The 27,524-nt window shown below is 36.4% G+C and overlaps 3 protein-coding genes across 3 annotated transcripts; 1 reads left to right on the top strand and 2 right to left on the bottom strand.

Annotated features, from left to right (window-relative positions):
• Positions 1–447: 447 nt before the first annotated feature.
• On the bottom strand, positions 448–3,521 carry LOC146934320 (alpha/beta-Hydrolases superfamily protein). The gene is made up of 3 exons (XM_085706193.1): positions 3,417–3,521; positions 2,374–2,473; positions 448–1,666 (listed from the first exon to the last, which is right to left on the bottom strand). The coding sequence occupies exons 2-3, from the start codon at positions 2,433–2,435 to the stop codon at positions 694–696; spliced, it is 1,035 nt and encodes a 344-aa protein (XP_085562319.1). The 5' UTR covers positions 2,436–2,473; positions 3,417–3,521; the 3' UTR covers positions 448–693.
• Positions 3,522–5,557: 2,036 nt separating this feature from the next.
• On the top strand, positions 5,558–7,177 carry LOC146934319 (uncharacterized). The gene has a single exon (XM_085707900.1). The coding sequence runs from the start codon at positions 5,558–5,560 to the stop codon at positions 7,175–7,177; it is 1,620 nt and encodes a 539-aa protein (XP_085564026.1).
• A 12,165-nt stretch (positions 7,178–19,342) lies between these two features.
• LOC146934318 (dynamin-related protein 5A) lies at positions 19,343–26,515 on the bottom strand. The gene is made up of 15 exons (XM_085706192.1): positions 26,144–26,515; positions 25,962–26,069; positions 25,591–25,692; positions 25,336–25,386; positions 25,161–25,222; positions 24,225–24,315; positions 23,908–23,972; positions 22,909–23,103; positions 22,677–22,796; positions 22,358–22,428; positions 22,035–22,260; positions 21,659–21,709; positions 20,210–20,438; positions 19,787–19,926; positions 19,343–19,634 (listed from the first exon to the last, which is right to left on the bottom strand). Exons 1-15 carry the CDS (start codon positions 26,334–26,336, stop codon positions 19,506–19,508), a joined length of 1,833 nt encoding a protein of 610 aa, XP_085562318.1. The 5' UTR covers positions 26,337–26,515; the 3' UTR covers positions 19,343–19,505.
• Between the last annotated feature and the right edge of the window lie 1,009 nt (positions 26,516–27,524).

Genomic DNA, 27,524 nt, shown 5'->3' with positions numbered 1-27,524 from the left:
GTCCTGAATATAGGTTAACCAGCTCATTCTACTAAATCCAACCCAACCTTATTAGTAAAACAAAGGAGTTTAAATCGCAAGTAAGATTTGATTACGGTAGTGAAGCTAAGAAAGATGTAATGCCAGCTTGCATACATCTGCCTTTTTATAAAAAAAAATAAAAATATATCGCTTTGAAGCTGCATTTTCTCATGTTTGTCACTTTAAATAGTGAGTTAATTGATTCATTTTCCTATGAATGAGTAAATGTACACTGAAGATTCGCTTGAGCTTGAGAATGCCCACCCCTCTAGCTTCTTGGTAAGGATTTACCGGAATATGAAAATGATTTGATGGTTAGAGTGTTGGAGCTGAGGAGTACTGAAGTGATAAGGAGGCCACTGGCGAGGGTTCAATCTCCGCCCCCACCATAATAACAATATTCCATAAGAAAAAACAATTGTCAAATTTCTGGAAAAAAAAACTTTATACAACATTTTCATAAACTTTATACAATATTCCATAAGTAAAATCAAATAATTAAGCTAGTTCAAACACTTGATACTGTTTTGCCCCAGACACCTATCTTCTATAAACTTACGGAACAGAATGACAAAAGAAAACTGCCCTGCTTAGTTTAAATGAATCTTGTCAGTCTTCAAGCGAAAACCAGAATCAGAGATCCCCAATAAATTACAATAGTAATTACAAGAACTATTTGTAATTGTAGAGCTTGTATTCGAGGCGCAAGTCGGGTTGCCACCACTGATGAATCCCATGAGCTTCTTTGAAATCAGATGCAGGAGCAACATTAACTGTCACAGAAGCTGAAGGAATGAGGTGCAATGGTTCAGATTCCTTCCCAAACGCACCCATCAATAGGCCACCAAGTGAGTTTTGAGTTGCTAACCTTTCGATCACTCCGGCGCCAATGTCCTCCATTTTTCTCCTGTGTTCGAAGTATCCAATATACTCTGAACATATATGGTCAGATGGATTCACAAACAAACACGGGACCCACGCAGACAAAGCGGTAAATGGATCAATGATCAAATCCTTTGGCTGCTGCTTGGCTTTCATAGCTAAGGTGAGTCCAGCTGTTATCACGCTGCCAGCGAATCGAATCCCGTGTTTTACTCTCTCATCCTTAATCTTCTCAAGTGGAGCAGATACAAATGGAGGGTTGAAAAGAAAAGATTCAATAAAATTGCCATTCTTGGCCATGGTTTTCCCGGTAAGCAACGCCATTGCTGATCCTAGGGAGTGTCCAGCTAACCAAACATTTGAATCACCTACGGTTGCTACCGTGTTTCGAACAGCTTGAATAGCTATGTTGGAGCGTGAAGTTTGATGAAGACCTTGTCGGATAAAATGGATATCTAACTCGACATCACGCGAAACTGAGTGTGCTTTGGTTAGAGTTCCTCGAAAGGCAATCACATAACGTGGACTTCGATATAAAGTATCATTACATTGTGATGATGGAGGCTTGAACTCATAGATTGCACCAAAGATTGAAGAATCAACATCATCTACAAGTGGACGAAGTAGCTGAAAATGGAAAAATGTCCACCAAGGTGGCGCGAGAGCATCTGAACCTTCACGCTTTTCCTGCCGGTCCCTTTCTAGAATGTAAACACCTTGGACCAAACAAGCAGCAACCGACATTCGATGATATGGATTATCCCTGAATCAAACAGTATAATGGGAAAAAGATATGATATATACATATAATGGAAAAATGTGGAAAACAAGACAAATTCTTTACAATGACATTGGACACTATTAAAGAGTCCCTCATTGGACAAAAGATGGCCTGAACATGTGTTTATAAGTGGGGGCAATCCTCACCCCACAAGCCGGTTTTGTGGGGTTGTGTTAGGCCCAACCACGATTTCTAAGAGACCCTAATGTAAAGGGATGTAGTGAAGCTTGGTGGTGTGTTTGTTTTTGGTACAAAATGTCACAGGTTCAAATCTTGTCATCCCCATCCCTAACTAGATCAATGCGGCCGATTCGAATTGGACACTATTTGTCTTAGGAAAATACTTATAATAGGTGGACAAAAACACAGCAATCCTCATATATAACTATTGGGATTCAAAATGTCCTACCTTAAGTTTTTAATAAACAGAATACTTTGTAAAGTATTTAAATGTAGAGAAGAAAAATAGGTCTTGAAGTACATACATTTCTCAATATACTGATGTGAACACAAGACTATGCACACGATGTTGATATTAGTTTCACTGTTATGTACAATGAAGACAACCAATACTAACAAGGCAGAGAAGAAATAATATAATTGAAGTACACGAGACAGAGAGAAAATAATTGTTATCCACGTACAATAATAAAGAGCAAATTTCAAAAAGATTTATTAGAAAATCTTACCATAAAACATAAGTCAAATGCAAGGGTCCTGAGAGGTCAAAACTTTCCCTCTCAGAAGCCATGACAGTCTATGCACCCTCCTCGCCTTTCTTATCAGTAACTTCAGAGATTGTAAAAAAATTCAAAAAGGAAATAGAAAACAGATCAGTACTCAGCCAAAAGGATTCTCAGCATGTCTATGCATAGATGGACTACGAAATTTACCCCTAAACAAGATAAACTGAATCATGTGAACAGAAAGACAAAAAAAAAAAAAAAAAAAAAATCAGACCATTTTAGTTAACAACATATGTAAAAAACAGAACAACCATTACCCTGCATGATATGCATCAAACCCATAACATGTTTGACAATTCAAGCTCTGTTAAATTAATCAAGTAAATGAAAGGGAAAAAAAAAACTTCACCCCATAAGCTAAATTTCTGGCATTTACACTTATTTACTACAAATATAAAAATCATAAACCCAAACAAACATAATGTGCAAGTTCCTTAAAAAAATGCTCTGCGATATTCACACGGCAGCAAGAAAACCCCAGAAGGAATAACAAAGAGAGATCTGAATCTCACTAACAGCATGTAAAATATCTAAACAAGACACTAAAATAAAAACTTTTTTTTTTGAGAAAAAATAAAAACAAGTTTTATTTAATTATGAATTTGATTTTTAAGGTATCAGATTCTGGAACATATTTGGGTCAACAGCAACAAAAGATTCTGAAACACATTTCATTTGATTTGATTGTATATTGAAAGAATTAAATTTGACCGGGAAATCACATCCAATAGTAAATCGTCGAATCATCGACGATATAACAAAAGTAATATTCATAGAATATTCTCAGAATTGTTATTATATATGATAATGAAGATAGCGAAAGGCGTGTAGATATCATACGAAATTCTAGAAATGATGTAATAAAAAAAAATGATAAATGAAACTGAAATGTGAGATTTGAATTGCATTTGCATAAGCATAAGAAAAAATGAAATGATGATAGAAAAAAGTTGAAGGTGAATGAAAATGGGAAAGGGGAATCTTACGTTAGAATCTGAGAGGGTGAAACCAGTTAGATGTTTTGGATCTGAGAAGTTTGAGGAACAACGTCGTATGATCCGGTACTTGTCTTCTTTGACATGCCACCCGACCACACCATATCACTTTTTTAGTTGCTTGTATCATTTCCTAAATATAGGTAGGTTGCTTTTTTAAACAAAATAGTATAATATATTTCTTACTATCTTTTTAAATTTATTTATTGACAAATACACTCGAAAAAGTTGAATGTATTGGTATATAATATTATCATGTCTTTAAATTAATAGTCAAATGAGTTATTTGTTTTAAAAAATAACTATTTTTTATCATTTAAAATTCTAATAATTAAATTTTATTTATCAAAATTGTCTACTATTTTTTTTCAAACTTTTATTATTCATAACAGTGCATATTTATTATTTTTTACCATAAAATGTAAAATAATTAGTATAATTATTTTTTAAGAGAAATTAGTATGATTATTATAAATAATGAAATAGTGTTTTTTCTTATGAATTGATATTTCCTAAAATATAAAAGACGAAAAATATATCTTTATTTCATAAAAAATAAACGTTAATTTATTAATTTAAAAAACAATTATACCGATATAATTTTAATTTACGAATGTAGCAAAGTAATATGATAAGAATTAGATGTGTCCTCCGTGAACTTAACTCAATTGATAGGGACAATGCATAATATATACATGAATCTGAGTTTGAATCCCAAAACTCACTTCTCCATATTTAAAATGTGTGAGCTTCAATCACTAAACAACATGACAAAAAAAAAATTAGGCGGGTCTCCGAACAAGCGAAGACTTGCCTAAAAAAATAATATACAAAATAATATTTTAAAAGTATTAATCCATAAAATATACTAGTAATACCATTTTCTTTTGGTAAAATACAAAACAACTTCTTGACCAAAAATAAAATACAAAACACCATAAAAAATAGTAAATAACTTAGAGAATTTCAAAGCGAATAAACGATACACTACTAAAATAGCGGACTACACGTAGTATTATAAATGGTTCAAAATTTTCATGATATTTAAATAAGGTTTAAATATGTTTTTGGTCCCTATGAATATGTCAACTTTTAGTTTTAGTTCCTCTAAAATTTTCCTTCAACTTTTAGTCCCTATAAAATTTTCAATCTTCATTTTTGTCCCTCTTTTAAAGTAAACTCATAGGTAGAATTCATATTTTTTAATAAAAATTTTCAGAAAAATTTAAAATATTATAAGAATCACTCCCAAAAAATTTTAGAATTTATTAACAAAACATGAATTTAATATAAATTTTTATATTTTTTATGGTTAAAAATTCATATTTAATTTGTGTTTTGTTAAAAAATTCTAATTTTTTTTAGAATATTTTACACATATCTGCACAATTTTATTAAAAAATACAAAAATTAAATTAAAAATAGGGACCAAAAGTAATGATTGAAAATTTTATAGGGACTAAAAGTTGAAAATTTTTAGAGAGACTAAAACGAAAAGTTGACATATTTATAGGGATCAAAAACATATTTAACCCTAGATTGATTTTTACCCTATACATATCTTTCATTTTTCAAAATGAGAATGATATTCTGACAACCAATTTTTGACAACTTTTGGACAACTTTCTCTCTCATACTCACATGATGTTGTTATCCTCTCTCTTCCTTTCTCTCTCTCCAATCTCCATTGTTTTTGACCAATAAGAAGTGAGAAAAATAAGGTTGTCAACAAAGTTGTCATCAAATGGATGTCAAAATATCATTACTCTTTCAGAATACCTACTGCCTGATTTTTTTTTTCTTTCTTTCCAATATGATACTAGTTGCGAACAGAACAGATACTTATTTTACTTAGCGTCTAGTATAAAGTTTAAAAAAAAAAAACGTCTTGTATAAAGTTTCTGCAGGCGATTGCTTCAAAGATGGTTTGAATTTCTACCAACTTCAGTTCTGTAACTTTTTATGGAACTGTAAGGACGGGTTCGTTTGAGAATTCCCCCTGCTTTTGCTTCACAATTTTAAAAAACCAAGCAGTTTGAGAATTAATGTGGCAGTAACTACTAATGTGGCAGTAACACTACAAAATTGATAGAGTCTGAGCGATTGCAAGCGATTTCCCTGAAGCCGCCACCATGAACCCCGATTTCGTTTTCTCTGCAAACAGTGATACCAACATGTTTCATAACAAAAAGCCTCCCGATAAACAGCAGCCTACCAATCCCAAGCCATCCTTCCGTGAAAAACTTTTAGGATCCTCCCAAGAAATTCCTACCCGTCCCAAAGAAGACATGATTAAGAACCAACTCGTCCGTATTGAACATGAAAATGGCAACCGCCTCCTACCTAAAGTCTATCTTGAACCACAAATTTTCCAGGAATTGTGCACTCCATGGAAGGATGCTCTTGTGGTCAAACTGTTAGGAAAAAACCTAGGCTACAATACCATGAAAGACCGTCTCCATAAAGTCTGGAAGCCTCAAGGGGGTTTCGAAATTATGGATAACGACAATGGTTTTTATATGGTGAAATTTGATCAATCTGCTGATAAGGAGAAAGTCATCTCTGGAGGTCCATGGCTGATTTTTGACCACTGCTTGGCTGTTTCACATTGGTCACCTGAATTTGCATCACCCAACGCCAAAGTTGAAAGAACAGTTGTTTGGGTACGTTTTCCAGGCTTAAACTTAGTTTATTATGATGAAAGTTTCCTTTTGGCAATGGCTTCCGCTATAGGCCGTCCTATTAAGGTTGACACAAACACGTCGAAAGTTGAAAGGGGAAAATTTGCCAGAGTTTGTGTCGAGGTTGATCTTACAATGCCGGTGGTTGGAAAAATCTGGGTTAATGGCCATTGGTACAAAGTTCAATATGAGGGCCTCCATCTTATATGCACTAATTGCGGTTGTTACGGTCATATAGGAAGGAATTGCAACATCAAAGCCACCATTGACACTCCTGTGGCCGAGGGTAATCAACAACATGACACCGAAATTCAACAAAACAACCACACCACAGCTTCAGCTCAGCCGCATTCAACTCCTACAAATCATAACAGCCAAGAATTTAATGCCAGCCCCCCACAAAAGTCAACTGAAAAGGAAGCTATCATTAGCAATGATGAGGGAGTTAAAGATATTCATGGAGATTGGATGTTGGTCACTAGGAGGAAAAGGTCAAATATTCCTTCCCCTTCTCTCACTCCAAAAAACGTAACCCTAAAGCATAACAGACATCCCACTAATTTGTCTTCTCTGGCCCACCAGCCCAAGCATTTGGCATCCACTCACAAGCTGCCACCTAGACCCAACACAAATGATATCAGCCGAACCAACAAAACCACCTTTGACCCTAAAAGACGGCGCCATGATGACAGTATTATTGAGCCTATCCTTAACCTATCAATTGAAGCCTCCACATCGAATCCAAAGAAAATTCCCACACAAAAGTCCAAACCTCGTGCGATCCCCCCCATTCAGCATAGTCACGTGACCAAAGACCAACCCTCCACACGTGACCCATCTAAACCGATTCCTCAAGCTTTTCCCAGGTTTGTCCCTCAACCCGTTGAACCTACTCATGCCCAAAACATTCACCACACTAAAGAAAACAACCTGACTATAGATGAACTTAACAACAACATTGCCAGTAATAATTGTACCCTTCCTCAAGATGAAACAGTTGACACCATCATACCTCACTGTAAGGAAGCTCAAGAAACACCTTTCCGAAGTGACGAGGACATGGTCACTTAGTCCCCATTTCCTTCTTGTTCTTTCCGTCTTTAAGTTATTAATGGAGGCTCTCCTTGACATCTCAATCCTCTCTTGGAATATCAGAGGGGCTCACAACAATAACTCTAGAAGACATCTGAGAGACATGATTAGGCAGTATAACCCTACTTTCCTTGTTATTCTTGAAACTCATGTTCCTTTTGCCAAGCTTTACAATTTTTGCCTGAATAATGGTTACAACCCTGTACACATCATTGAAGCCCAAGGTCATTCTGGAGGCATGTGGCTTCTTCAAAGCACCGCCACCCCCTACACTACTACTGTTATTGACTATAACAACTTTTCCATCACTTTTGCTGTCCAAAATGGCGCAGCCATCACCACCTGCAGTTGTGTATATGCTAGTCCCAATCCCACCATGCGCTCCTCTCTCTGGAATCACCTCGTTACTCTCAGTCACAACATTACTGGACCTTGGATGCTCATAGGAGATTTTAATGAGACTCTTCTCCCTAGTGAGCAAAGGGGAGGAATCTTCAATCACTCTAGAGCCGCAACCTTCTCTACTTTTATGGATAATTGCCATTTACTGGATATCACCACTATCGGAGGTCGTTTTACTTGGCACCGCAACAACAACGGTCTTCGCATCCTCTCTAAGAAGCTTGATAGAGGTTTAGCTAATGTTTCTTGGAGGCTTGCTTTTCCCGAGGCTTTTGTTGAAATCCTTTGCAGGCTTCACTCAGATCACAATCCTCTCCTTCTCCGTTTTGGTGGTCTCCCTCTTGCTCGGGGGTCAAGGCCCTTCCGCTTTGAAGCTGCTTGGATTGATCATAAGGATTACGCTGACTTGGTGGATAAAGCTTGGAATTCTTCTAACCACAACACCATCACCGCCCTCTCCAAGGTTAGAGAGAACTCCATCATTTTTAATCACGAAGTTTTTGGAAATATCTTTAAAAGAAAGCAGCGTGTGGTCAAAAGACTAAGGGGGGTCCAACACTATCTTGAGAGGGTTGATTCCTCTAGACATGTCCTTTTAGAAAAAGAACTCCAGCAAGAATACAATCACATTCTTTTTCAAGAGGAAATGCATTGGTATCAAAAATCAAGGGAGCAATGGGTGAAATTTGGTGATAAAAATAGCTCCTTTTTCCACGCTCAAACCATCATTCGAAGAAAGAAGAATAAAATCCACAAGCTTCAGCTTCCTAATGGTTCTTGGTCCTCTGATAATGTCATACTTCAAGATGAGGCCCTCAAGTACTTTAAAAATCTTTTTTGCTCCAACCAAGACAGTCACCATAATCATCACTTCAATGAAGGTCACCACCCCTCTCTTAATGATGATGATAGGAACTCCCTTACTAGCCCCTTAACTAAAAAAGAGGTGGCAGCCGCTCTTCACTCCATGAAACCCTACAAAGCCCCTGGCCCTGATGGTTTTCATTGTATTTTCTTTAAACAATATTGGCACATTGTTGGAGATGATGTTTTCAACTTAGTGAACTCAGCCTTCCTTACAGGTCATTTCGACCCAACCATATCTGATAACCTCATAGCCCTCATTCCCAAAGTTGACCCTCCCTTAACCTACAAAGACTTTAGACCCATTAGCCTGTGTAACATCATCTACAAAATTATCACCAAAGTCCTTGTACATCGCCTCAGACCTATTCTTAATAATATTATTGGTCCCTACCAAAGCAGTTTCTTGCCTGGGAGGGGCACCACTGACAATGCCATTGTTTTGCAGGAAGTTATTCATTACATGCGCAGGTCCAAGAAGAAGAAAGGGTACGTGGCGTTTAAAATTGATTTAGAGAAAGCCTTCGATAATGTTAATTGGGACTTTCTCCGATCTTGCCTTTGTGATTATGGCTTCCCGGACATCATCATCAAGCTCATCATGCATTGCATTACATCATCCAGCTTCTCTATTCTTTGGAATGGAAATAAGTTGTCTCCTTTCCATCCTTCTCATGGCCTCAGGCAGGGTGATCCGCTTTCTCCGTACCTTTTCATTCTTTGCACGGAGAAGCTCTCATCAGCCATCAGCAATGCCGTTCATCAGGGTAACTGGGAGCCTATCCACATAACTAATTCGGGGCCCAAACTCTCACACCTCCTGTTTGCAGATGATGTTCTCTTGTTCACCAAAGCCAACAGCACTCAGCTCCGCTTCATCAGAGATTTGTTTGATCGTTTTAGCAAGTCTTCAGGTTTGAAAATTAATCTTCACAAGTCTAGAGCTTTTTATTCTTCAGGTGTCACTCGGGATAAAATCAACACTCTCACATCCATCTCCGGCATCCGTTGTACTACTTCCCTTGACAAGTATTTGGGGTTTCCTATCATTAAAGGGAGACCAAAGAGGAATGATTTCCTTTTCATCATCGAGAAAATGCAAAAACGGTTAGCGTCTTGGAAAAATAAACTCCTCAATAAACCGGGAAGGTTAGCTTTAGCATCATCCGTTCTTTCTTCTATCCCAACTTATTACATGCAAATAAACTGGCTCCCTCAAAGTGTTTGCAATAACATTGACCAAGTTACTCGTAACTTCATTTGGCGAGACTCAAACAACAAAGGCATACATCTTGTGGGTTGGGATAAAATCACCAAACCAAAAGTCTCGGGTGGTTTGGGTATCCGTGCTGCCAGAATTACTAACACTAGTCTTCTTGGGAAATTAGTGTGGGATATAATGCATTCTTCCAACAAGCTTTGGGTTCAACTCCTGTCTAATAAATATTCTCCAAATACTCATGTGCTCCGCGCTTCTGCCCCTTCCAGCTGCTCATCTATTTGGGCTGCTATCATCCGCGCAAAATCCGTGCTTCATGAGGGTTATGAGTGGAGACATGGCAGCGGCAATTCTTCTTTTTGGTTCACTAGTTGGAGCTCTTCAGGTCCCCTTGCTCCTCTTGTCCCCTTCATAGACATTCACGACCTTCATCTCACTATCAAAGACGTTATCAGCAGTCCGGCACCTCACACCCTCATCCTTTATACCACGCTTCCTCCTGAAGCTGCAAATCACATCAACAATTTGAATGTCCGTTTCAATGATTCCGTGGAAGACACTTTTGTTTGGTCCCCCAACATAAACGGTGTTTACACAGCTAAGAGTGGATATAATTGGCTTCTTTCACGTTCAAACTATAACAATTCAGCCTCTACCTCTATCTCTTGGACGTGGATTTGGTCATTACGACTACCGGAGAAATTCAAGTTCTTTATATGGCTAGCCTGCCATGATGCCGTCCCAACTTTATCCTTGTTAAGAAACAGAAACATTGCTCATTCTGATCAGTGCAGCCGCTGTGGCCAGCATGCTGAAACGCTTATTCATTGCCTCCGGGACTGTTTGCACTCCTCCAAAATTTGGCGTCATATTGGCTTCAACACCGCTGATTTCTTCATTGAAAATGATGCTTATCTTTGGCTAAATCACGGTCTCAAGGGCCCTCATTCTCTTCTCTTTGCTGCAACCTTATGGTGGATTTGGAGATATCGAAACTCTATGTGTTTTAGTTCTGAGGTTTGGTCGCTTCACCGTATTTCTTTCAATATTCAAGACACGGTCAATGTTGTCCGGACATCTTTCAACCTCTTTCCTGCTGCTGCTGCTGAAGACCGGGTTGTAAAGTGGAATTGTTTCAACCATTCTTGCTTCATTATCAATGTGGATGGGAGCTGCCTTGGTAATCCTCAGCGTACCGGCTTTGGGGGTCTTATTAGAAACACTGCTGGTTTTTTCACATCTGGTTTTTCAGGTCACATAGATCACTCGAATGACATTTTGTTTGCTGAACTACACGCTATCCTTATAGGGTTGCAGCAAGCCAAAAACTTGAACATTGTTGATGTTGTCTGCTATTCTGACTCTCTCCACTGCGTCAATCTCATTAACGGGCCTGCAGTGGTCTATCATGCTTATGCCACTCTTATTCAAGACATAAAGGATCTGATTCGGCCTTCAAACACTCCTATTTTGCACACTCTTCGTGAGGGAAACCGCTGCGCCGATTTCCTTGCAAAGTTGGGAGCTTCCATGGACTCAGACTTGTCTATTCATGCCACCCCCCTGAAGGATTGCTTCCTCTCTTAAAGGATGATGCTTGGGGAACCCTCTTTCCCCGTGCCTAGCTGATTTGTTCCTGCTTTCTTCTGTTTTTTTTTCTGTTTCTCCTTTGCCTTTGTAACCAAAAAAAAAACTACTAAAAATTAAATATCTCCCTGATGAAGTTCACATGCACCCCTAATTTTGTCATTGTCTATTTATTTCCGTTTCATTTGACAAACACCGTTACCATGGCAAACTCAGGTTCTTACAATTTACAACTTCATATCCAAATCCAACTCCAATTTTATCTATGACAACAATGTTTAGTGCTGCAATGTATAGGAGAAAATTAGGTGTAAGAAAGTATAATTAAAACACCATAATTTTGACAATTTATCCATGACCGCGTAATTTTTTACACAATTCTTTTGGCTGCATCAACTGGAAGGTGTGTTTTAATTGTACATAATTTATCTACGGACCACATAATTTTTGACACAATTTTTCCAACTTCATCTCCAAATCCAACTGAATTGGATTCCGCGCTACAAAAAGGTCCAGAACTGAAATTGTTGAAGAAAATGTCTATGATAAGGAGGGGCAGAAAGCGATGTCTGTAGTTAATAACCCAATTTTTGAAAAAGATGAAACGGCGGGACCTGGCAGCCAGGCCCGCCGAGGACAATGAGTATTATAGCTTGGAATTGTCGAGGTATAGGAAGCCTGCGTACAATTCCAAAAATTAAATTCCTTGTTCGGTATTATAAACCGAATATCCTTTTTCTGTCTGAAACTCTTGTTGAAGTTAATAAAATCGAGGAATTTCGTTACTTGTTGGGTTTTGATTCTTGCTTTGCTCCAGTTAGGAATAATAGAGGTGGTGGAATTGCTTTATTTTGGCGTAATTCGGTTAACTGTAGTATAGTTAATTATTCAGCTAACCACATTAGCGCTAAAATTGAAGAAGTTAGTCAAAGGGCTTGGATCTTTACAGGTTTTTATGGCTATCCAGAGAGTGGTAGAAGGAGAGACTCGTGGAATTTTATCCGTGGTCTTGCTAGGCAAATTAGTTTACCTTGGTGTTTAATGGGGGATTTTAATGATATTCTCCATGCTGATGAAAAGAAAGGAAGGGCCACCCGACCCAACTGGCTCATAAGGGGATTTAGACAAGCTGTTCAAGATGCTGGGCTTGTTGATGTTCATATGGAGGGATATCCCTTCACTTGGTTTAAAAGTTTGGGTACTGTTCGTGCTGTAGAAGAGAAGCTGGATAGAGCTCTAGTCACTAATTCTTGGATGCAATTGTTCCCTAATGCGAAGTTAGAAAATCTTGTTGCTCCGTCATCAGATCACTTTCCTATCTTGTTGGACAAAAGTCCGATGGCGCGCAATCACAAAGTCTCAAGGTCCTTCAAATTTGAAAATGCTTGGAGAATTGAAGATGGAGTAAATGAGGTCGTTCGGGATAGCTGGTCTGGGAGTGTAGGAAACAGTGTCATTAACAAATTGTCAAACTGTGTAGAAGACCTGATACGTTGGAGTAAAACTCATTGCAACAAACTTCGAGTGGATATTGAAAATTGCCGAAAACAACTCAACATAAGTCGTAGTACCGCGGGAATCCGGGACGAGATTCAATTTGATAGTTTGAGGCAAAAACTCAATCATTTACTTGTTCAAGAAGACATGTATTGGAGACAAAGAGCCAAAGCTCATTGGCATCGCGATGGAGACCTAAACACAAAGTTCTTTCATGCTGCAGCAACTTCCAGAAAGAAAGTGAACAAAATTCTCTCCCTTGAATCTAATGAAGGAGTCCGAGTGACTGATGATTCTGGGATGCGATCTATTGCAAAGAATTATTTTGATGATTTGTTTGAAGGACATGAAAGTGTCCGTTCTCCTGTGGTCACCTTGATAGATCAGGTGATTGATCATGAGGACAATGTTCAGTTAACATCACCCTTCCGTATAGAAGAATTCAAAGAAGCAATGTTTTCCATGCAGCCGGATAAGTGCCCGGGCCCTGATGGTTTTAACCCTGGGTTTTATCAACACTTTTGGTCCGTTTGCAGTGAGGACATTTTCAAGGAGTGTTGCCAGTGGATGAATGAAGGACAATTCCCTCCAACGTTGAATTCCACAAATATCGCCCTAATCCCAAAAGGTACTGAGCAAAAATCCATGAAAGATTGGAGACCCATAGCATTGTGTAATGTTCTCTATAAGCTTTTGTCTAAGGTGTTGGCTAATCGTCTCAAGAAAATTTTACATAAATGTATTGCCGACTCACAATCAGCATTTGTACCTGGTAGATCCATTCTAGATAATGCTTTAGTAGCTATCGAATTGGTTCACTATATGAAGACGAAGACAAAGGGTAAAGAGAAAAGTGTGGCTTTGAAGTTGGATATAAGCAAAGCTTATGATCGAATTGATTGGGCTTACCTTAGAGATGTCATGAACAAGATGGGTTTTTCAGAAAAGTGGATCCAATGGATCATGATGTGTGTGGAAACAGTTGATTACTCAGTCATCATGAACAAAGAGATGGTAGGCCCTATCATCCCAGGTTGCGGTTTAAGGCAAGGCGATCCTTTATCGCCTTATCTCTTTATTCTTTGCGCCGAAGGTCTATCAGCGCTAATCAGAAATGCAGAAATCAGAGGGGATCTTCAAGGTGTTCGAGTTTGTCGCATTGCTCCGAGGGTGTCGCATCTACTGTTTGCTGATGATTGTTTTCTGTTTTTTCAAGCGAATGAGCATCAGGCGAATACGATGAAGCAGATCTTGACTCAATATGAGGAAGCATCAGGTCAAGCTATCAGTCTACCCAAATCTGAAATTTTTTATAGTAGAAATGTGACAGCACCACTACAACATTCTATCACAAATATCTTAGGAGTCCGTGCGGTGCTAGGAACTGGCAAGTATCTTGGTTTACCATCTATGGTAGGACGAAGCAAAAAAGCAACATTCAGTTTCATCAAGGACAGAGTGTGGCAGAAGATTAGTAGTTGGAGTAGCAAATGCTTGTCTAAAGCAGGTAGGGAGGTCATGATTAAGTCGGTACTTCAAGCCATCCCGTCGTATGTTATGAGCATCTTTAGGTTACCAAACTCCCTGCTAGATGAAATAGAAAAAATGATGAATGCATTCTGGTGGGGTCATGGAGGTACAAGCAACAAAGGATTGCATTGGCTCTCTTGGGAAAAGCTATCTGTTCACAAAAACCATGGAGGCATGGGTTTCAAGGATTTGGCAGCTTTTAATGTAGCAATGCTTGGTAAACAAGGGTGGCAACTACAAACCAATCCGGAGTGTCTTGTGTCAAGAATTTTTAAAGCTAGGTATTACCCGAATAGTAGTTACCTAGATGCAAAATTGGGCCATAATCCAAGTTTTGTTTGGCGTAGTATTCATAGCGCTAAAGTTGTAATTCGACAAGGAGCTCGTTCGAAAATTGGTCACGGATTCAATATTCCTATAATTGGTGAACCTTGGATTGAATCAGGATCTAGCATTCCTCCTGTTGGTGAAGATATGCTAGCTCTTCAACCTTATTCAGTGGGTCATCTAATTGATCAAGGGTCCAAAGTCTGGAATGAACAGCTAATTCGTCAGTTATTTGCAGTTGATACGGCGCAACAGATCCTAAACACCCCTCTACACCAGCAGGTCGAAAGGGACAGGTTGATTTGGAAAGCAGAGAAGAATGGGTGTTACTCTGTCAGGAGTGCTTATCGGATTTGTATCAATGATGTTATTAATAATGAACATCTGCGAAAACCCGGGTATTGGAGTGGTATCTGGAGATTGAAAGTACCTCCCAAAGTTAAGAATCTGGTATGGAGAGTTTGTAGAGACTGCTTTCCAACACGGGTGAAGCTTAGAAGCAGGGGTGTCAATTGTCCTTCAGAATGTGTTAAGTGTGAAGACCCCCATGAAGATAGCTATCATATCTTTTTTCACTGTCAGTCATCGGTTGATATATGGCGTTCCGCCAATGTTTGGCACCTGATTTCCCCATCTCTGAATCAGTTTGATAATGCTCCTGATATTATTTTCTATTTGTTACAAAGTTTGTCTGCAACTCAGGTTGAAACTATTGTAACCATAATGTGGAGTATCTGGAAAGCCAGGAATCTTAAGCTATGGCAGCAGGTGACAGATTCGATTGCTACAGTAATAGAGAGGGCTAACCACCTTTTAGAAGGATGGAGGAATGCTAACCGCACACATGTCCAAATTAGACCGGAGAATATGCATTCCATTCCTAATATGTCCCACCACAATGAGATTGACAAGCTCAAATGGAGGAAACCGAGAAGGGGTAGATATAAATGCAACGTGGATGCCTCATTTTCAAGTACTAATAATAAGGTAGGATTGGGTATGTGTATCAGAGATTCTGATGGGAATCATGTCCAGTCAAAAACCATGTGGTTAACTCCGATTTGTTCTGTTGATGTTGGGGAGGCACTGGGACTTTATCATGCGATTCGGTGGATACATGAACTTCAACTCTCAAATGTTGATTTCGAGGTTGACTCTAAAGGAGTAGCTGATTATTTCAACAAAGGTCGTGGTGATGTTACCGAATTCGGTTCTATAATGGATAGTAATATCCAATTTTGTAAGTCTTTTTTAGCAAACTCTCATGTCGAGTTTATTAGGAGGCAAGCAAATGAGGTTGCACATACTTTAGCTAAGGCAGCCACATCTAGTACTAGCTTCCAGGTCTATGATGATATTCCAGCATGTATTTACGATCTTATTTTTAATGAAATGGTATAAGTTATGTTCTCTCAAAAAAAAAAAAAAAATCTCCAAATCCAACTCCAATTTAACTAGTTTGATTTAAAAGTACAAGGGTTAATTATGTTTTAGGTTCCTGTAAATAGGCGTGTTTCCAACATTAGTCCCTACTTAAATTTTATTAAATTTTTGGTCCCCAACGTTTTTTTCCGTTAGCAAAATAGGTCCTCGCTGTTAATTGTTGCTGATTGAGCAAACGGTGAAGCACATGTGGATGCCACATCTGACTTTTTTTTGTTGGGTTAAATATGTTTTTAGTCCCTATAAAATTGAGGCATTTTAAGTTTAGTCCTTACTTAATTTTAATAGTTGTTTTAGTCCTTACAAAAATACTATGCACTCAGTATTAGTCTCTGCTCAATTTAAATTTGTTTAATTTATGCTTAAACTCTTAAGTTTTTTAACAATTTTTTGTAGACGTGTTAAGAACATTACTAAAAGTTCCTCCGCAAAAAATTATCGCAAAATTTGATTTATATGTCCAGATTTTCAACCATTAGATTTATAGTTTCCACAAATCAACGTCATCACCCGCGACATTGTCAACCATCTCACTATATATCTATTGAATAAAAAAAACAAAGGAAGAATAAATAAATGACTTGTGGAACAAGCTAACCTAGAACAAAAGTGGCGCAAAATATTCAAAAAACATGAGTGTTCAGTGGCGTGACTTAAGACACGCAACACATTAACTCCTTGTGTGACTTAAGTCACACAACCGTTAACCCTTTAACCCTTGGGCATGACTGCAGGGCGCGAGTGTTTTGTGCTGGGGAGAAGAGCAGTAGTCTAGAACCAATTCCTAGAATTATGAAACCCATATTAATTCGAACCAACCCATATGATCCCATTTCATGCAAAACTAGTGGAAGTATACAAGATGCCTACAGATAAATCAAGGCTTAATTACATAAATGGTCCTTTAAATAATTATGAGATTTCAACATGGTCCCCTTATTAATTTTCGCTCCATTATGGTCCCATAAGTTACCTCCGTTAGTCAATTAAATCCATTCTGTTAAATTCTTTGAAAAAAATGTTAACATTCATCCCCTTCATCATCAAATCCAAAAAAATTCATCTTCTTCATCACTAAACCCAGAAAAATTCATCATCTTTGTCATACAAATCCAGAAAATTGAAAAATTAACCTTTCCTAAAAAAATTCACCATCTTCAACACTAAACCTAGAAAATATTATCACCTTCATCACTAAACTCATCAAAATTCATCACTTTCACCACCACACCTAAAATAAAATAAAAAATAAACTCAAATATTGAACCAAACAAATCTAGAAAAAAAAAACTCAAACAAATTCAAAATAGAGAGAACAGATAGAGGGGGGTCAATGAAAAAGGAAGAACAGAGGGTCAACGAGAAGCCATGAAAATAATGGTCTCTTATCCGGCGACCCAACAACAGAAACACAAACACCACCAAAACTCAACAAACACAAACCACAAATTCGACTCGACGAAATAGCAGTGATTGTGCTGCCCCCAATCAACGGCGGCGCCACCACCGACCAACTCTCCGCCGCTGTAGGAACAAGAAAAACAATCCAAAACGGGATCTGAAGGAAGAGGCCACGGAAAAAAAAATTAAACAACGTAAACAACTTGACATAAACAACATGAACGTCATCAAGAAAACCAGTATCAAAAAGCTCCTTCATGGTCAACCACTTCTCACCAACCGTTTCGTTCTTCTCAATCTTAACACTCTCAACAGCGAGTTTAGCAGCAGCAGAAACATCTTCACCTGAATAAACTTGCACCTTAAACGACGACCGCCACTGAAGTCCATTTAACGACGTCGTTCTTCATTATCGGAATCGCGATGATGATTACGCTTTCGGCGTGTGTAAACGAAGTAACCGTTTATCTGAATCTTACTCTTACATGTGTCGGTTTCCAGGGGGGAGGTTAATCTGAAGAAGAGGGGGTGAATTATTGAGGAATTGGTGGAAGGTGCATTCAAGGTTTGGATTGGGGAGGAAAGAAAGTGAAGGCAGCGAGGCTTTCAAAAGGGAACCCAGGAAAAAAAATTGACAGCAGAAAGTTTGGAAGGGATTGAATGTTAGAAGAAGAAAACTTCCAGGGTCAAGTTTGGATTTTGGATCTCAAAAGAAACAAGAAATTGAAGGTTTAGAGTTGAGAGGGGTTACTGAAGCTTATTGAGGGATTTGGGAGAAATTTTTTGATTGGAATTAATAATTGAGAAAATAATTTTGATGTGGAGAAAGGTTTTTTTTTTATTTAATCTTTTTTTTGAATTTGTTAAGAGTTTTTTTTCTTCAGAATTTTCTTGGTTTTTTTTTTCCCTTCTGGTTTGGTGTGAAGGTGATGAAATTCTGGGTTTAGTGATGAATGTTAACGTTTTTATCATACAATTTAACGGAATGGATTTATATGGCTAACGGAGGTAACTTAAAGGACCAAAATGGGGCGTAAATTATTAAGGGGACCAAATTGAAATCCCATAATTATTTAAGGGACCAATTATGTAATTAAGCCATAAATCAAAGAGTAATGCTTAATTAATTCTACAAAACCAAATTGTATTGTGAATGATGCCTCCTACTTATAAACACCTTTTCAAGTTATAATTTAGTCCTTACTTAATTTTAATAAGTTTTTAGTCCCTCCAAAAAAAATTACTTTTAATTTTAGTCCCTGTTAAAACAAAGTTTGTTTAATTATCCTTAAACTCTTAAATTTTTGAACGATTTTTTGGAGACAAGTTTAGAACACTATGAGAGGTTCAATTACTAAAATTTAGATTTTTTTTAACATGAAACAAATTAAATATGAATTTTTGAAAACAATAAAAGTTAAAGATAAAAGTAATAAAATCTGGACATATAAATTAAATTTTGCGATAATTTTTTGCAGAGGAACTTTTAGTAATGTTCTTAACACGTCTACAAAAATTGTTAAAAAACTTGTTTAAGCATAAATTAAACAAATTTGAATTAAACCGGGACTAATACTGAGTGCATAGTATTTTTGTAAGGACTAAAACAACTATTAAAATTAAGTAAGGACTAAACTTAAAATGCCTCAATTTTATAGGGACTAAACTTATTTAACCCAACAAAAAAAGTCAAATGTGGCATTCACGTGTGCTTCACCGTTTGCTCAATCAGCAACAATTAACGAGGACCTATTTTGCTAACGGAAAAAAAACGTTGGGGACCAAAAATTTAATAATATTTAAGTAGGGACTAATGTTGGAAACGCGCCTATGTATAGGGACCTAAAACACAATTAACCCATCAATCAATCATCTCACTCAAAAAATCATTCTTTTCTTCTTTCAAAATCACAGACATGTAGTAAAGAGAGTCAAGATGACAATACATATATCAGTTCCTAGATACTTGCAGTCCGAAGAATGAAAATTAAATGGTGATACCACTGCCTCTAGTATAAACGTGATATGTATACGCATTTACTTAGACCAAGCAACTGCATCTATTTCAGCTTGGGCACTTCGGTACAACTCCAGTCTCTTTGCAAGGCCACTACGACGTTCCATAATTGCAGGATCCTCATTCAGTAATGAGGACAAACGCTTGGTCTGCAAAGAGTATATACAGGCAGACAACGCTTAATTTATTTAACTTTAAAAACTAAATTAAAAGCAGCTCAATAATTTTTTGCTTTTAAGCAAGTTTTTTGAATAAATGAAAAGTATAATCAGGAAACTTGGAGAGGCAAATTTATTCTCACCTCCATTTTTCCTAGCTCAGTGAAAAAGTGATCAAGTAGGCTTCTTTTTGCCTCCCGTACTTGACAATAAACAATGGACTTCGGAATTGAATGTCGTAGAGTAGCGCAGACCATATTGACATATGACAAAATTGTTGTTCCTGAATACGCAGAGTGAGATTGAACAGTCAGTTTTAAGTTCCATTTAACAATGACAGATGATATACTATACTCCCTCCGGTCACTATTATAAGCAAAACTTCACTTTTTAAATATATTGGATAATTAATGTATCTAGTTTATAATAAAGACTAGATACATTAATTATTCAATGTATCTAAAAAGTCAAGTTTTGCTTATAATAGTGACCGGAGGGAGTATTAAACTATGAGAGCAACCATATACTGTCCGTTCAAGTTTGAGACTACTTTTAATAAGACATACCGATTCGCCTTAGATAAGAATCATTATATCTATCAAAAATTGAATGAGTGGGGTTGCCACCCTTGTCCACATCTTGAGGAAGCTTCCGAAAGAAATCAACCGTCAGATAGCCAGACTCCATATCGACCAGTTGTAATGTTGCCCTTTTGCTTTCATCTCTCATTCTATCTAACGAATCAATAGCTGCAGCCCCAACCTCAGCCCGTAAACCAGGGTATTGCTTCAAATCCTGAGAATAAACAAAGCCAGTATTGATGAGAAAATTGCCAGTAAATGAAAACCAGGTTCCAATTGTATTAATTTAATCATGAACAACTATTACAAAAAGGGCAAGTAAACCTGTGCAGAAGAACTGCAAGAAAGTAGCAATGAAACAGCAGACCAGAGGCCAAAAGTCATTGCCAATGCCCATAGCATTACAAAAAGATAACCTACATCACTATTTCAGTTACATATTTTATTTTAACACTTGAACTCAATAATGAACAGATTTAGGCCCTGTTTGGATAAACAGCTTATTTGCAGCTTATGTCACAACTGCTTATTATGATAAGCACGTATGTATAAGCTTACATATGCTATTTCTATAGCAGAAGATAAAATGCAGTTAAATTGTTTTTGTATATGATATAAGTTGTTTTCATAAGCTATCTTGGAGAACAAATTAAAATAAGCTTATGAAAAATGTCATAAGCTGTTTCCATATGTTCCCCCAAACAGTCTCATAAAACTTATGACAGTAGATAAGCTCAATTCATACTGGCCCTTATCATGTAACAAAATATAATTATCATTGTTTAGTCAAATGGACTTTTCACAAGTACAGGTTATATGATAATTCCATAAATAGAAAATAGAAGTAAATATATGAATGGGTTATATTTTGTAGTGTTAAAATTGTTTTTACTCCCCTCTAAGTATACCAACTTTCAGTTTTCGTCCCTCCAAAATTCTCCTTTGATTTTTGGTCCTCTAAATTTCTGGTTTCAATTTCAATTCCTGTTTTTTACAAAAGTTCACGTTTCATGTTCCAAGCGACTTTTTTTGATGACATATCACTGATAAGACCTTAAAAAAAGTCATTTGGAACACAACATGAACTTTTGTAAAAAAAGCAGGTACTGAAGTTGAAAGCAGAAAATTTATAGGGACAAAAAATCGAAGAAAACCCGAAAGAAAACCCTTTATCTCAAACACTTCTAGAATTCTCAAAGCAAATACAGAGGGATAGTTAGAACAAATATCTTAATACTCAATCAAAGAAAACCCGAAAGCTCTGCACATTTCAACTTCTAAAATTGAAGCCATTCAAATGCTGTTTCCAAATGAACATTGTCACTAGAATTCCCCGGCGAAATAAGAGCACCAGCAATTATACAATTTATTTAGAACAAATATAGCAGCAAGAAATAAAACTGGAATGTAAAATGAGAAGTCCCAGGAACAAACCAGAGTCTCACTAACAGCTTTGTGAACCAGGTCCTTTAATAGCGAATGAACCTGGAAGAATCAATTCAAAACAAGAATTCAATGAGTATGACCAAAGAGATCAGCAAAAGATTAAAGCTGAATGCTTAAGTAGATTAACCAAGACAAAAACACATAATACATAAAAAAGTATCCAATTAGAAAAATCACTAATTTACAGCTTTTAGACAGGGTTGATGTTTGAGGCTAAAGTTTTTTTTTTTTTTTTTTTTCTCTTTAATCAAGTATTTTATTTCAACACATTCTTTATAGCACACCACCACTACCACATAAGTTCTCAAAAAAATTGGGTACAAAATTTCAATTGCTATTGATAATTCTCTTGTGAAAAACATACTGCATCAACAGCTGCCTCGGCAGGGCCCCTGATTGTAACTAGAGTGGATTCAATGAGACGACGGTATCCTTGCTCTGGAGCAATAAGATGAGGTTGGTATCCATCAGCTTCTGTAATAAGTTTCCTTATATTTTCCATTGAAAGCTGCTTGTCAAACTGCAACCTTTTCAGAGCAGCAGGGAGCTGGTTGTCAAAGACGTTATAAATTTTATCACCTCCAGGTCGCCTGTAGGAAATTGACACAAATAAGGAAATACAGCATGAAAAAACAAACGAATTGCACAGTAAAATGTTAACTTCAATCAGAAAAGTATAACACATACACGCCATCAAGATGGTCTTTGAATATTTGATCAAATGAGCGACATATTTCCATGATTGCATATAACTTGCCCTGCATGTGATGGCAAAGCAGTCATTAGTCAACATGAAAACACTTAATAAGGATCCCTGAAAATGGAGTGTCATATTATCCAATCATCACCACATCAATATTTAAGTTCATCAAAATAAATGGATATTATGTGGGACGAATGCCCGTATAAACACACACAAATGACAAAAGTCTGGAGGGAAAGACAAGGTAACCAATGGTTTTGGAACAGAGAATTTAAATTGGCTAGAAAATAAGAGCAAACTTACCCCAGCATCAGCTGCAACAGGCTTTCCCAAACGAGCCAGTTCGGTTTCAATTTCATTTATTGTTTTGCTAATTAGAGACTGAATGCCTGGAATCTTGGACTTGATTACTGTCTCCAAATGCTGATATAAAAATCAATATGACTTTAGTTGTTGGAAGCTACTAAAACAGATTTACATAAAAATGAACACCTAATATTTCAGCAAATGATGCTATATATTGTTTTTGATGTACCTTTGAGAGCATCTTCGCCAGATGCTCAGACCCCATTCTGTTAGCTAGGTGTTTATATTCAGGAGTACTATTAAAGTATTCACGTTCTCTACGCCTTGCAGCAATCATGTCAACATTCTTGTTTATGTCTGCTTGTGATCTGTTCACAACACCGATCCAAGGGAACTTTAACCTATATGCTCTCCCTTCCAACATCTGAGCAAGCAAAAGTATATATCATGGATCAGTACAGAATCAAGTATTTACTTTTATAGCTTCTTAGAATAAAACAACTGATCATTATCAGGGTTATGCTATAAACTCGAGGGGGTGAGCAAGGATTAATCGGTTTGAGGCAGAAAGACACTTTAACACGAGAAATTTCAAGCTTTATGAACAATTCACCCAACTCCTTAGTTCTTCTAAATATGAAACTATGTCTAGATTCTATACTTAACAAGTTATTCTCATAGAGAATAAATAAGAATGCAGGTCAATTGAAATCAGGCCCATATCCTCAATATGGAAGGCTAACAGTTATTTTGACAGAGCAACTAATAATTATCAAAAAGCAACTTCATATGAGAGACCTCTGTAAATTTCTACTCATCAGTTAGCTGCTTGATCCAGATAAGCTCATTAGTCATAGGTGACCAATGCCATAGAATGATACCCAACCTTAGCACTAACTCAACCAAGGAGCCTGACTTGATGGAGGCGGATGAACCATGTAAAATTGTATGTATTATATTTTACTACTTGCAAAGAATGAGTATTTACAAGGTTATATAGATATACATAATTGGGATTATGGACCCAATATTCTAACACTAAGTTGCAGAGTTCACAGATAATAATGATGATGATGATGATGATAGTAATAATAATAACAACAACAATAATAATAGTAGTAGACATATGCAAGATCTTCGACCCCTTTTCCATTGTTTTGACCTTGTAACAAACTATAACCATGTTTGCATGCTATTATATTAAAATAAAAAAAATAATTGGACTTACATCAACAGCATCGGTACCCTTGTCCATTAGATCAATCTTCGTCAAAACTCCAATGGTTCTTTCGCCTAAAAGTTGAAACAAATAAACCAATGATTAGAAAACCATCAAACTATTTACTTAATGTTGCCCAATTCAGTCAGCTTGTTCTCCAAAAATCAACAGTGCAAAAAGTTAGAATAATGGTTAAATCTGCGGTGTAAATATACAACATATTGAAATATTGAATTATTGATTCTCAACAAACCATAAAAAGATTCGTTAAATGCATTCAAAATGGGAAACGCTAAAAGCCAAAGAAAAGGAAATATTGAAAGTACCGGTAGGATCCACTTCACGGGAAATTTTAATTGCATCAGATGTTGCAATATCTTGATTAGCCGGTGAAATAGCCAAAATTATACAGTTCGGCTGCAAAATAACATCAATTTCAGCATACTGCTTTTCGTACATGGGCCTAATTTTTACACAAATGTTATACCAAGAACTTGCCACAGTTTTTGAAATTAATGATGTTCATACATAATACAAGGTAAGCACGTCATTTTTGCACATCAGAGAACTTTGCAAGATAAACTTTCTAGAATGGTTGTTAAGAGCACGATTAAGATTGTGATATCATTAGATCTCACGTGTTTTTCTCCCTCCAACCATGAAAATCGTTGAAGAGACCGGAGTGGTAAGCACGCAGAGGAAAATCGTTGAATCGGGGGCAGCGTTTTCTCTAGTGTTGGTTTCCCATGGTGAACCGTTTTTGACCCAAACAACTCACACCTTTACAACCTGGGTTTTGTTTTTTGACTCGAAAGTTGATCAGTTTTTTCATTGCATAAAGGGATGCACTGAACTTGGACTTTTTATATGGGACTCGGTGGGGTTTTTATTTAAATACAGGGACTTGGGTTTTAGTTGAGAAATTACTTCCAAACTTGGGAACTTCTTAATCTATGCAAATGCAATTATCATTCGGTGGTAGGAATTAATAAAAAAAAAATCTATATTTGTTTCGGTCAACCTCTCATCTTTATGATTAAATCAGTGATAAAAGTTATGTTTCTATAGGATGATTATGTAAAGGTTATTTTTCTCAGTTATTTATCTCTATAATTTTCTCTATTTGTGGGAATCCTACAATTCAAACGATCTTACACTCCATATTTTTCTTAGTTATTTATTTTTAAAAATTAAACCATATAAGTTGATCCTGAAAATATTTTATTTCCTATTAAAAGCTTTAGTACTTGAATGAACATTACCTTCTCAATGTAGGAGCGAACCATATTCTCAATGTCATGCACAATACTCTCAGGTTGCCCATCTACAGTTATGCAAAAATATCTATGAGCATCTCGTACATCATTACGAAAATAAAATTCACACTAAATAGCCTTAAAACCGTGTACAGGAAAGACATGTCAATTGATTGCATACCTACAGCGACCTTCGTAAGCCCAGGAAGATCGATGAGTGTCAAGTTAACAACTGCAAGAGTCACAAAAGGTCACCCATAATTCAACACTTGAATAAAATGAGCAAACAAATAGACCACAAGATGATGCTTCTGTACTTAAGCATTGTTACCGACAGATCTACATATTATATATAAGAATAAGGGATGCAGTACAACAATAGATAATAAAATATATATATATATATATATATATATATATATATAATCAAACGTACCATTGGGAGAATATATGCTAAGATGAATAGGGACAGTTGAAATTTGTTTGGATCGACCGGTTTCTCTATCCGTTTCATCTTGAATTTCCTTCCTCACCGCAGCTACACAAATTAAACCATCACCATTACCATCCATACATACATGGAAACATTTCAAAATCGGTCAAATAGAGTCAAAAACATTTGAATCAGTAAAATCTAAATAGCTCAATCATTTACTAAATAGCAATGAGAAAAAAAGAAAAAAAACACAAAAACTCATACATATACAGAAACATTTTGAAAATGGTCAAATAGAGTCAATAACATTCAAATCAGTAAAATCAATGGGGGAAAAAACGCGAAGATTAGAGTGACAAAAGAAAAGTTACCAAAATCGGTGAATCTTTTCCTCGGAAGGTGAAGAAACTCAGCATATTCTCTTGTTCCCTCATCACTCTTGTGAAGCTGCAAAACAAGTGGTCTCCGAGTAACGATCCCTACAAATACGCATCAATTATGAACAAATTTCAAATCACAATTCACAATCCCCAATTGTATAAAAAAAAAATACCTGATCCACGAGGTAAGAAATCTTTGCCGACAACACTCTCCAATACGGAGGATTTTCCAGAACTCTGGCCACCAACGACGGCGATAGCAGGAAGAGAATCCCAAAGAGTAGGGAGTGCACTAGATTCACCGTGGTCACCTAAGGCGGTGCAAGCTCTTTGGATTTTGTTGACTAATGAGATTAGGTTTTCCATATTAGATCGGATCTAATAGATGGAACGGTTCCGGTAAGAGTTATCGGCGCGATCTAGTAGATCAGATCGCCGGTGACGGTTACGGCGAGGAAGAGAAAGAGGAAGGTGTTGAAGGTGAAAGCGCGTATGTTTGTTATGGAGGAGTGTGTGGACTTGGTTTTGAAATTGAAATGAAGGTTAAAGCAACGGGATAGCTCGCTCCTATATGTGATTTTCTTACGCTAGATTTTCGATTCCGTGCCCTTTCTTCTATTCCATGAAACTTCTTTTTGAATTTTTTGGTAAAATGTAACTTTTTTTAGTAATTATAAAATTATAATTATACTAAAAAAATTGTTAATACCTTTCTTTTGGTTTTTTGGCAGAAAATGTAACAATCACTACACGTTAACCAGTTTTAATTCAATTTTACTAATATAGATAATAATTATAATTAAAATGTTTAAAGATGATTTCATTCTTAATCTTTAGTAATAATTTTATTATCCATGTGTTTCATTGGTTATTGGCAAGTTCTTTAAAAAAATAGCTATTGGAAAGTTTTTATTATTTGATATTAGCAAAAAAAAATATTTGATAAATATGAAAACTGTTTAGTGAATTATTTAAATTAATAAATTTTTTATCAAGAAATTAATTAAGTTCATAAAATATATTATTTAATAAAAGATATGTTAGAAATTAGTTTGAAAAACTTATTTTGGTGTCTTGAAAAAAATTAACTAAATTCAAAATGCAATCTATTGTTTGCATATACCGTTGATTGTTGATTTTTTTTTGGTTACAGAGCTAAAGAAACAAAGAGATAAAGTGAATAAGCAAATATAAGAAAAAACGAAACTCCACTGAATCAAGATCACAAGAGTAATATACTAATATCCGTACTTTTTTTCCCTTGTTCGAGTTTTTGGATGAATTACATGTCTAGTTGGGATTCAAGTTAGCTGCAGTTCACTCAACACGAAAATTGAAGGAAAAACAAAACATAGAATGAGAAAAGTTAAATTAAGCTATGCTGTTTGTACAATTTTTCCAGGACAACTAAAGACATACAAATAAATGTAGGTATTGACATGAAAATCAAAACAATATAAAGAAATAGTAAAAACAACGAAAATGTGAGAGAGATATCTCAAAAATTGTCTTTAAATAGTCGTATAAACATGACTTCTCAGTAAAATTATATCT

The sequence above is a fragment of the Medicago sativa genome, chromosome 4 (genome assembly GCF_051527215.1).
Source record: "Medicago sativa cultivar Bolivia chromosome 4, Bolivia_mono, whole genome shotgun sequence".
NCBI classification, from domain to species: domain Eukaryota; kingdom Viridiplantae; phylum Streptophyta; class Magnoliopsida; order Fabales; family Fabaceae; genus Medicago; species Medicago sativa.
The sequence above is the reverse complement of the archived record's forward strand: the minus strand, read 5'-3'. Positions and strand labels throughout refer to the sequence as shown.

What these genes read in the sequence shown, in the direction of transcription:
- LOC146934320 (XM_085706193.1), bottom strand. Translation starts at nt 2,435, where the DNA reads ATGGCTTCTGAGAGGGAAAGTTTTGACCTCTCAGGACCCTTGCATTTG. An exon ending in CATTTGACTTATGTTTTATG is followed by an intron (nt 1,667 to 2,373) that starts GTAAGATTTTCT and finishes TGTTTGATTCAG; the next exon opens with GGATAATCCATATCATCGAA.
- LOC146934319 (XM_085707900.1), top strand. Translation starts at nt 5,558, where the DNA reads ATGAACCCCGATTTCGTTTTCTCTGCAAACAGTGATACCAACATGTTT.
- LOC146934318 (XM_085706192.1), bottom strand. Translation starts at nt 26,336, where the DNA reads ATGGAAAACCTAATCTCATTAGTCAACAAAATCCAAAGAGCTTGCACC. An exon ending in TGGCGAAGATGCTCTCAAAG is followed by an intron (nt 22,797 to 22,908) that starts GTACATCAAAAA and finishes TTTTTATATCAG; the next exon opens with CATTTGGAGACAGTAATCAA. An exon ending in TTCTTATCTAAGGCGAATCG is followed by an intron (nt 19,927 to 20,209) that starts GTATGTCTTATT and finishes CTGCGTATTCAG; the next exon opens with GAACAACAATTTTGTCATAT.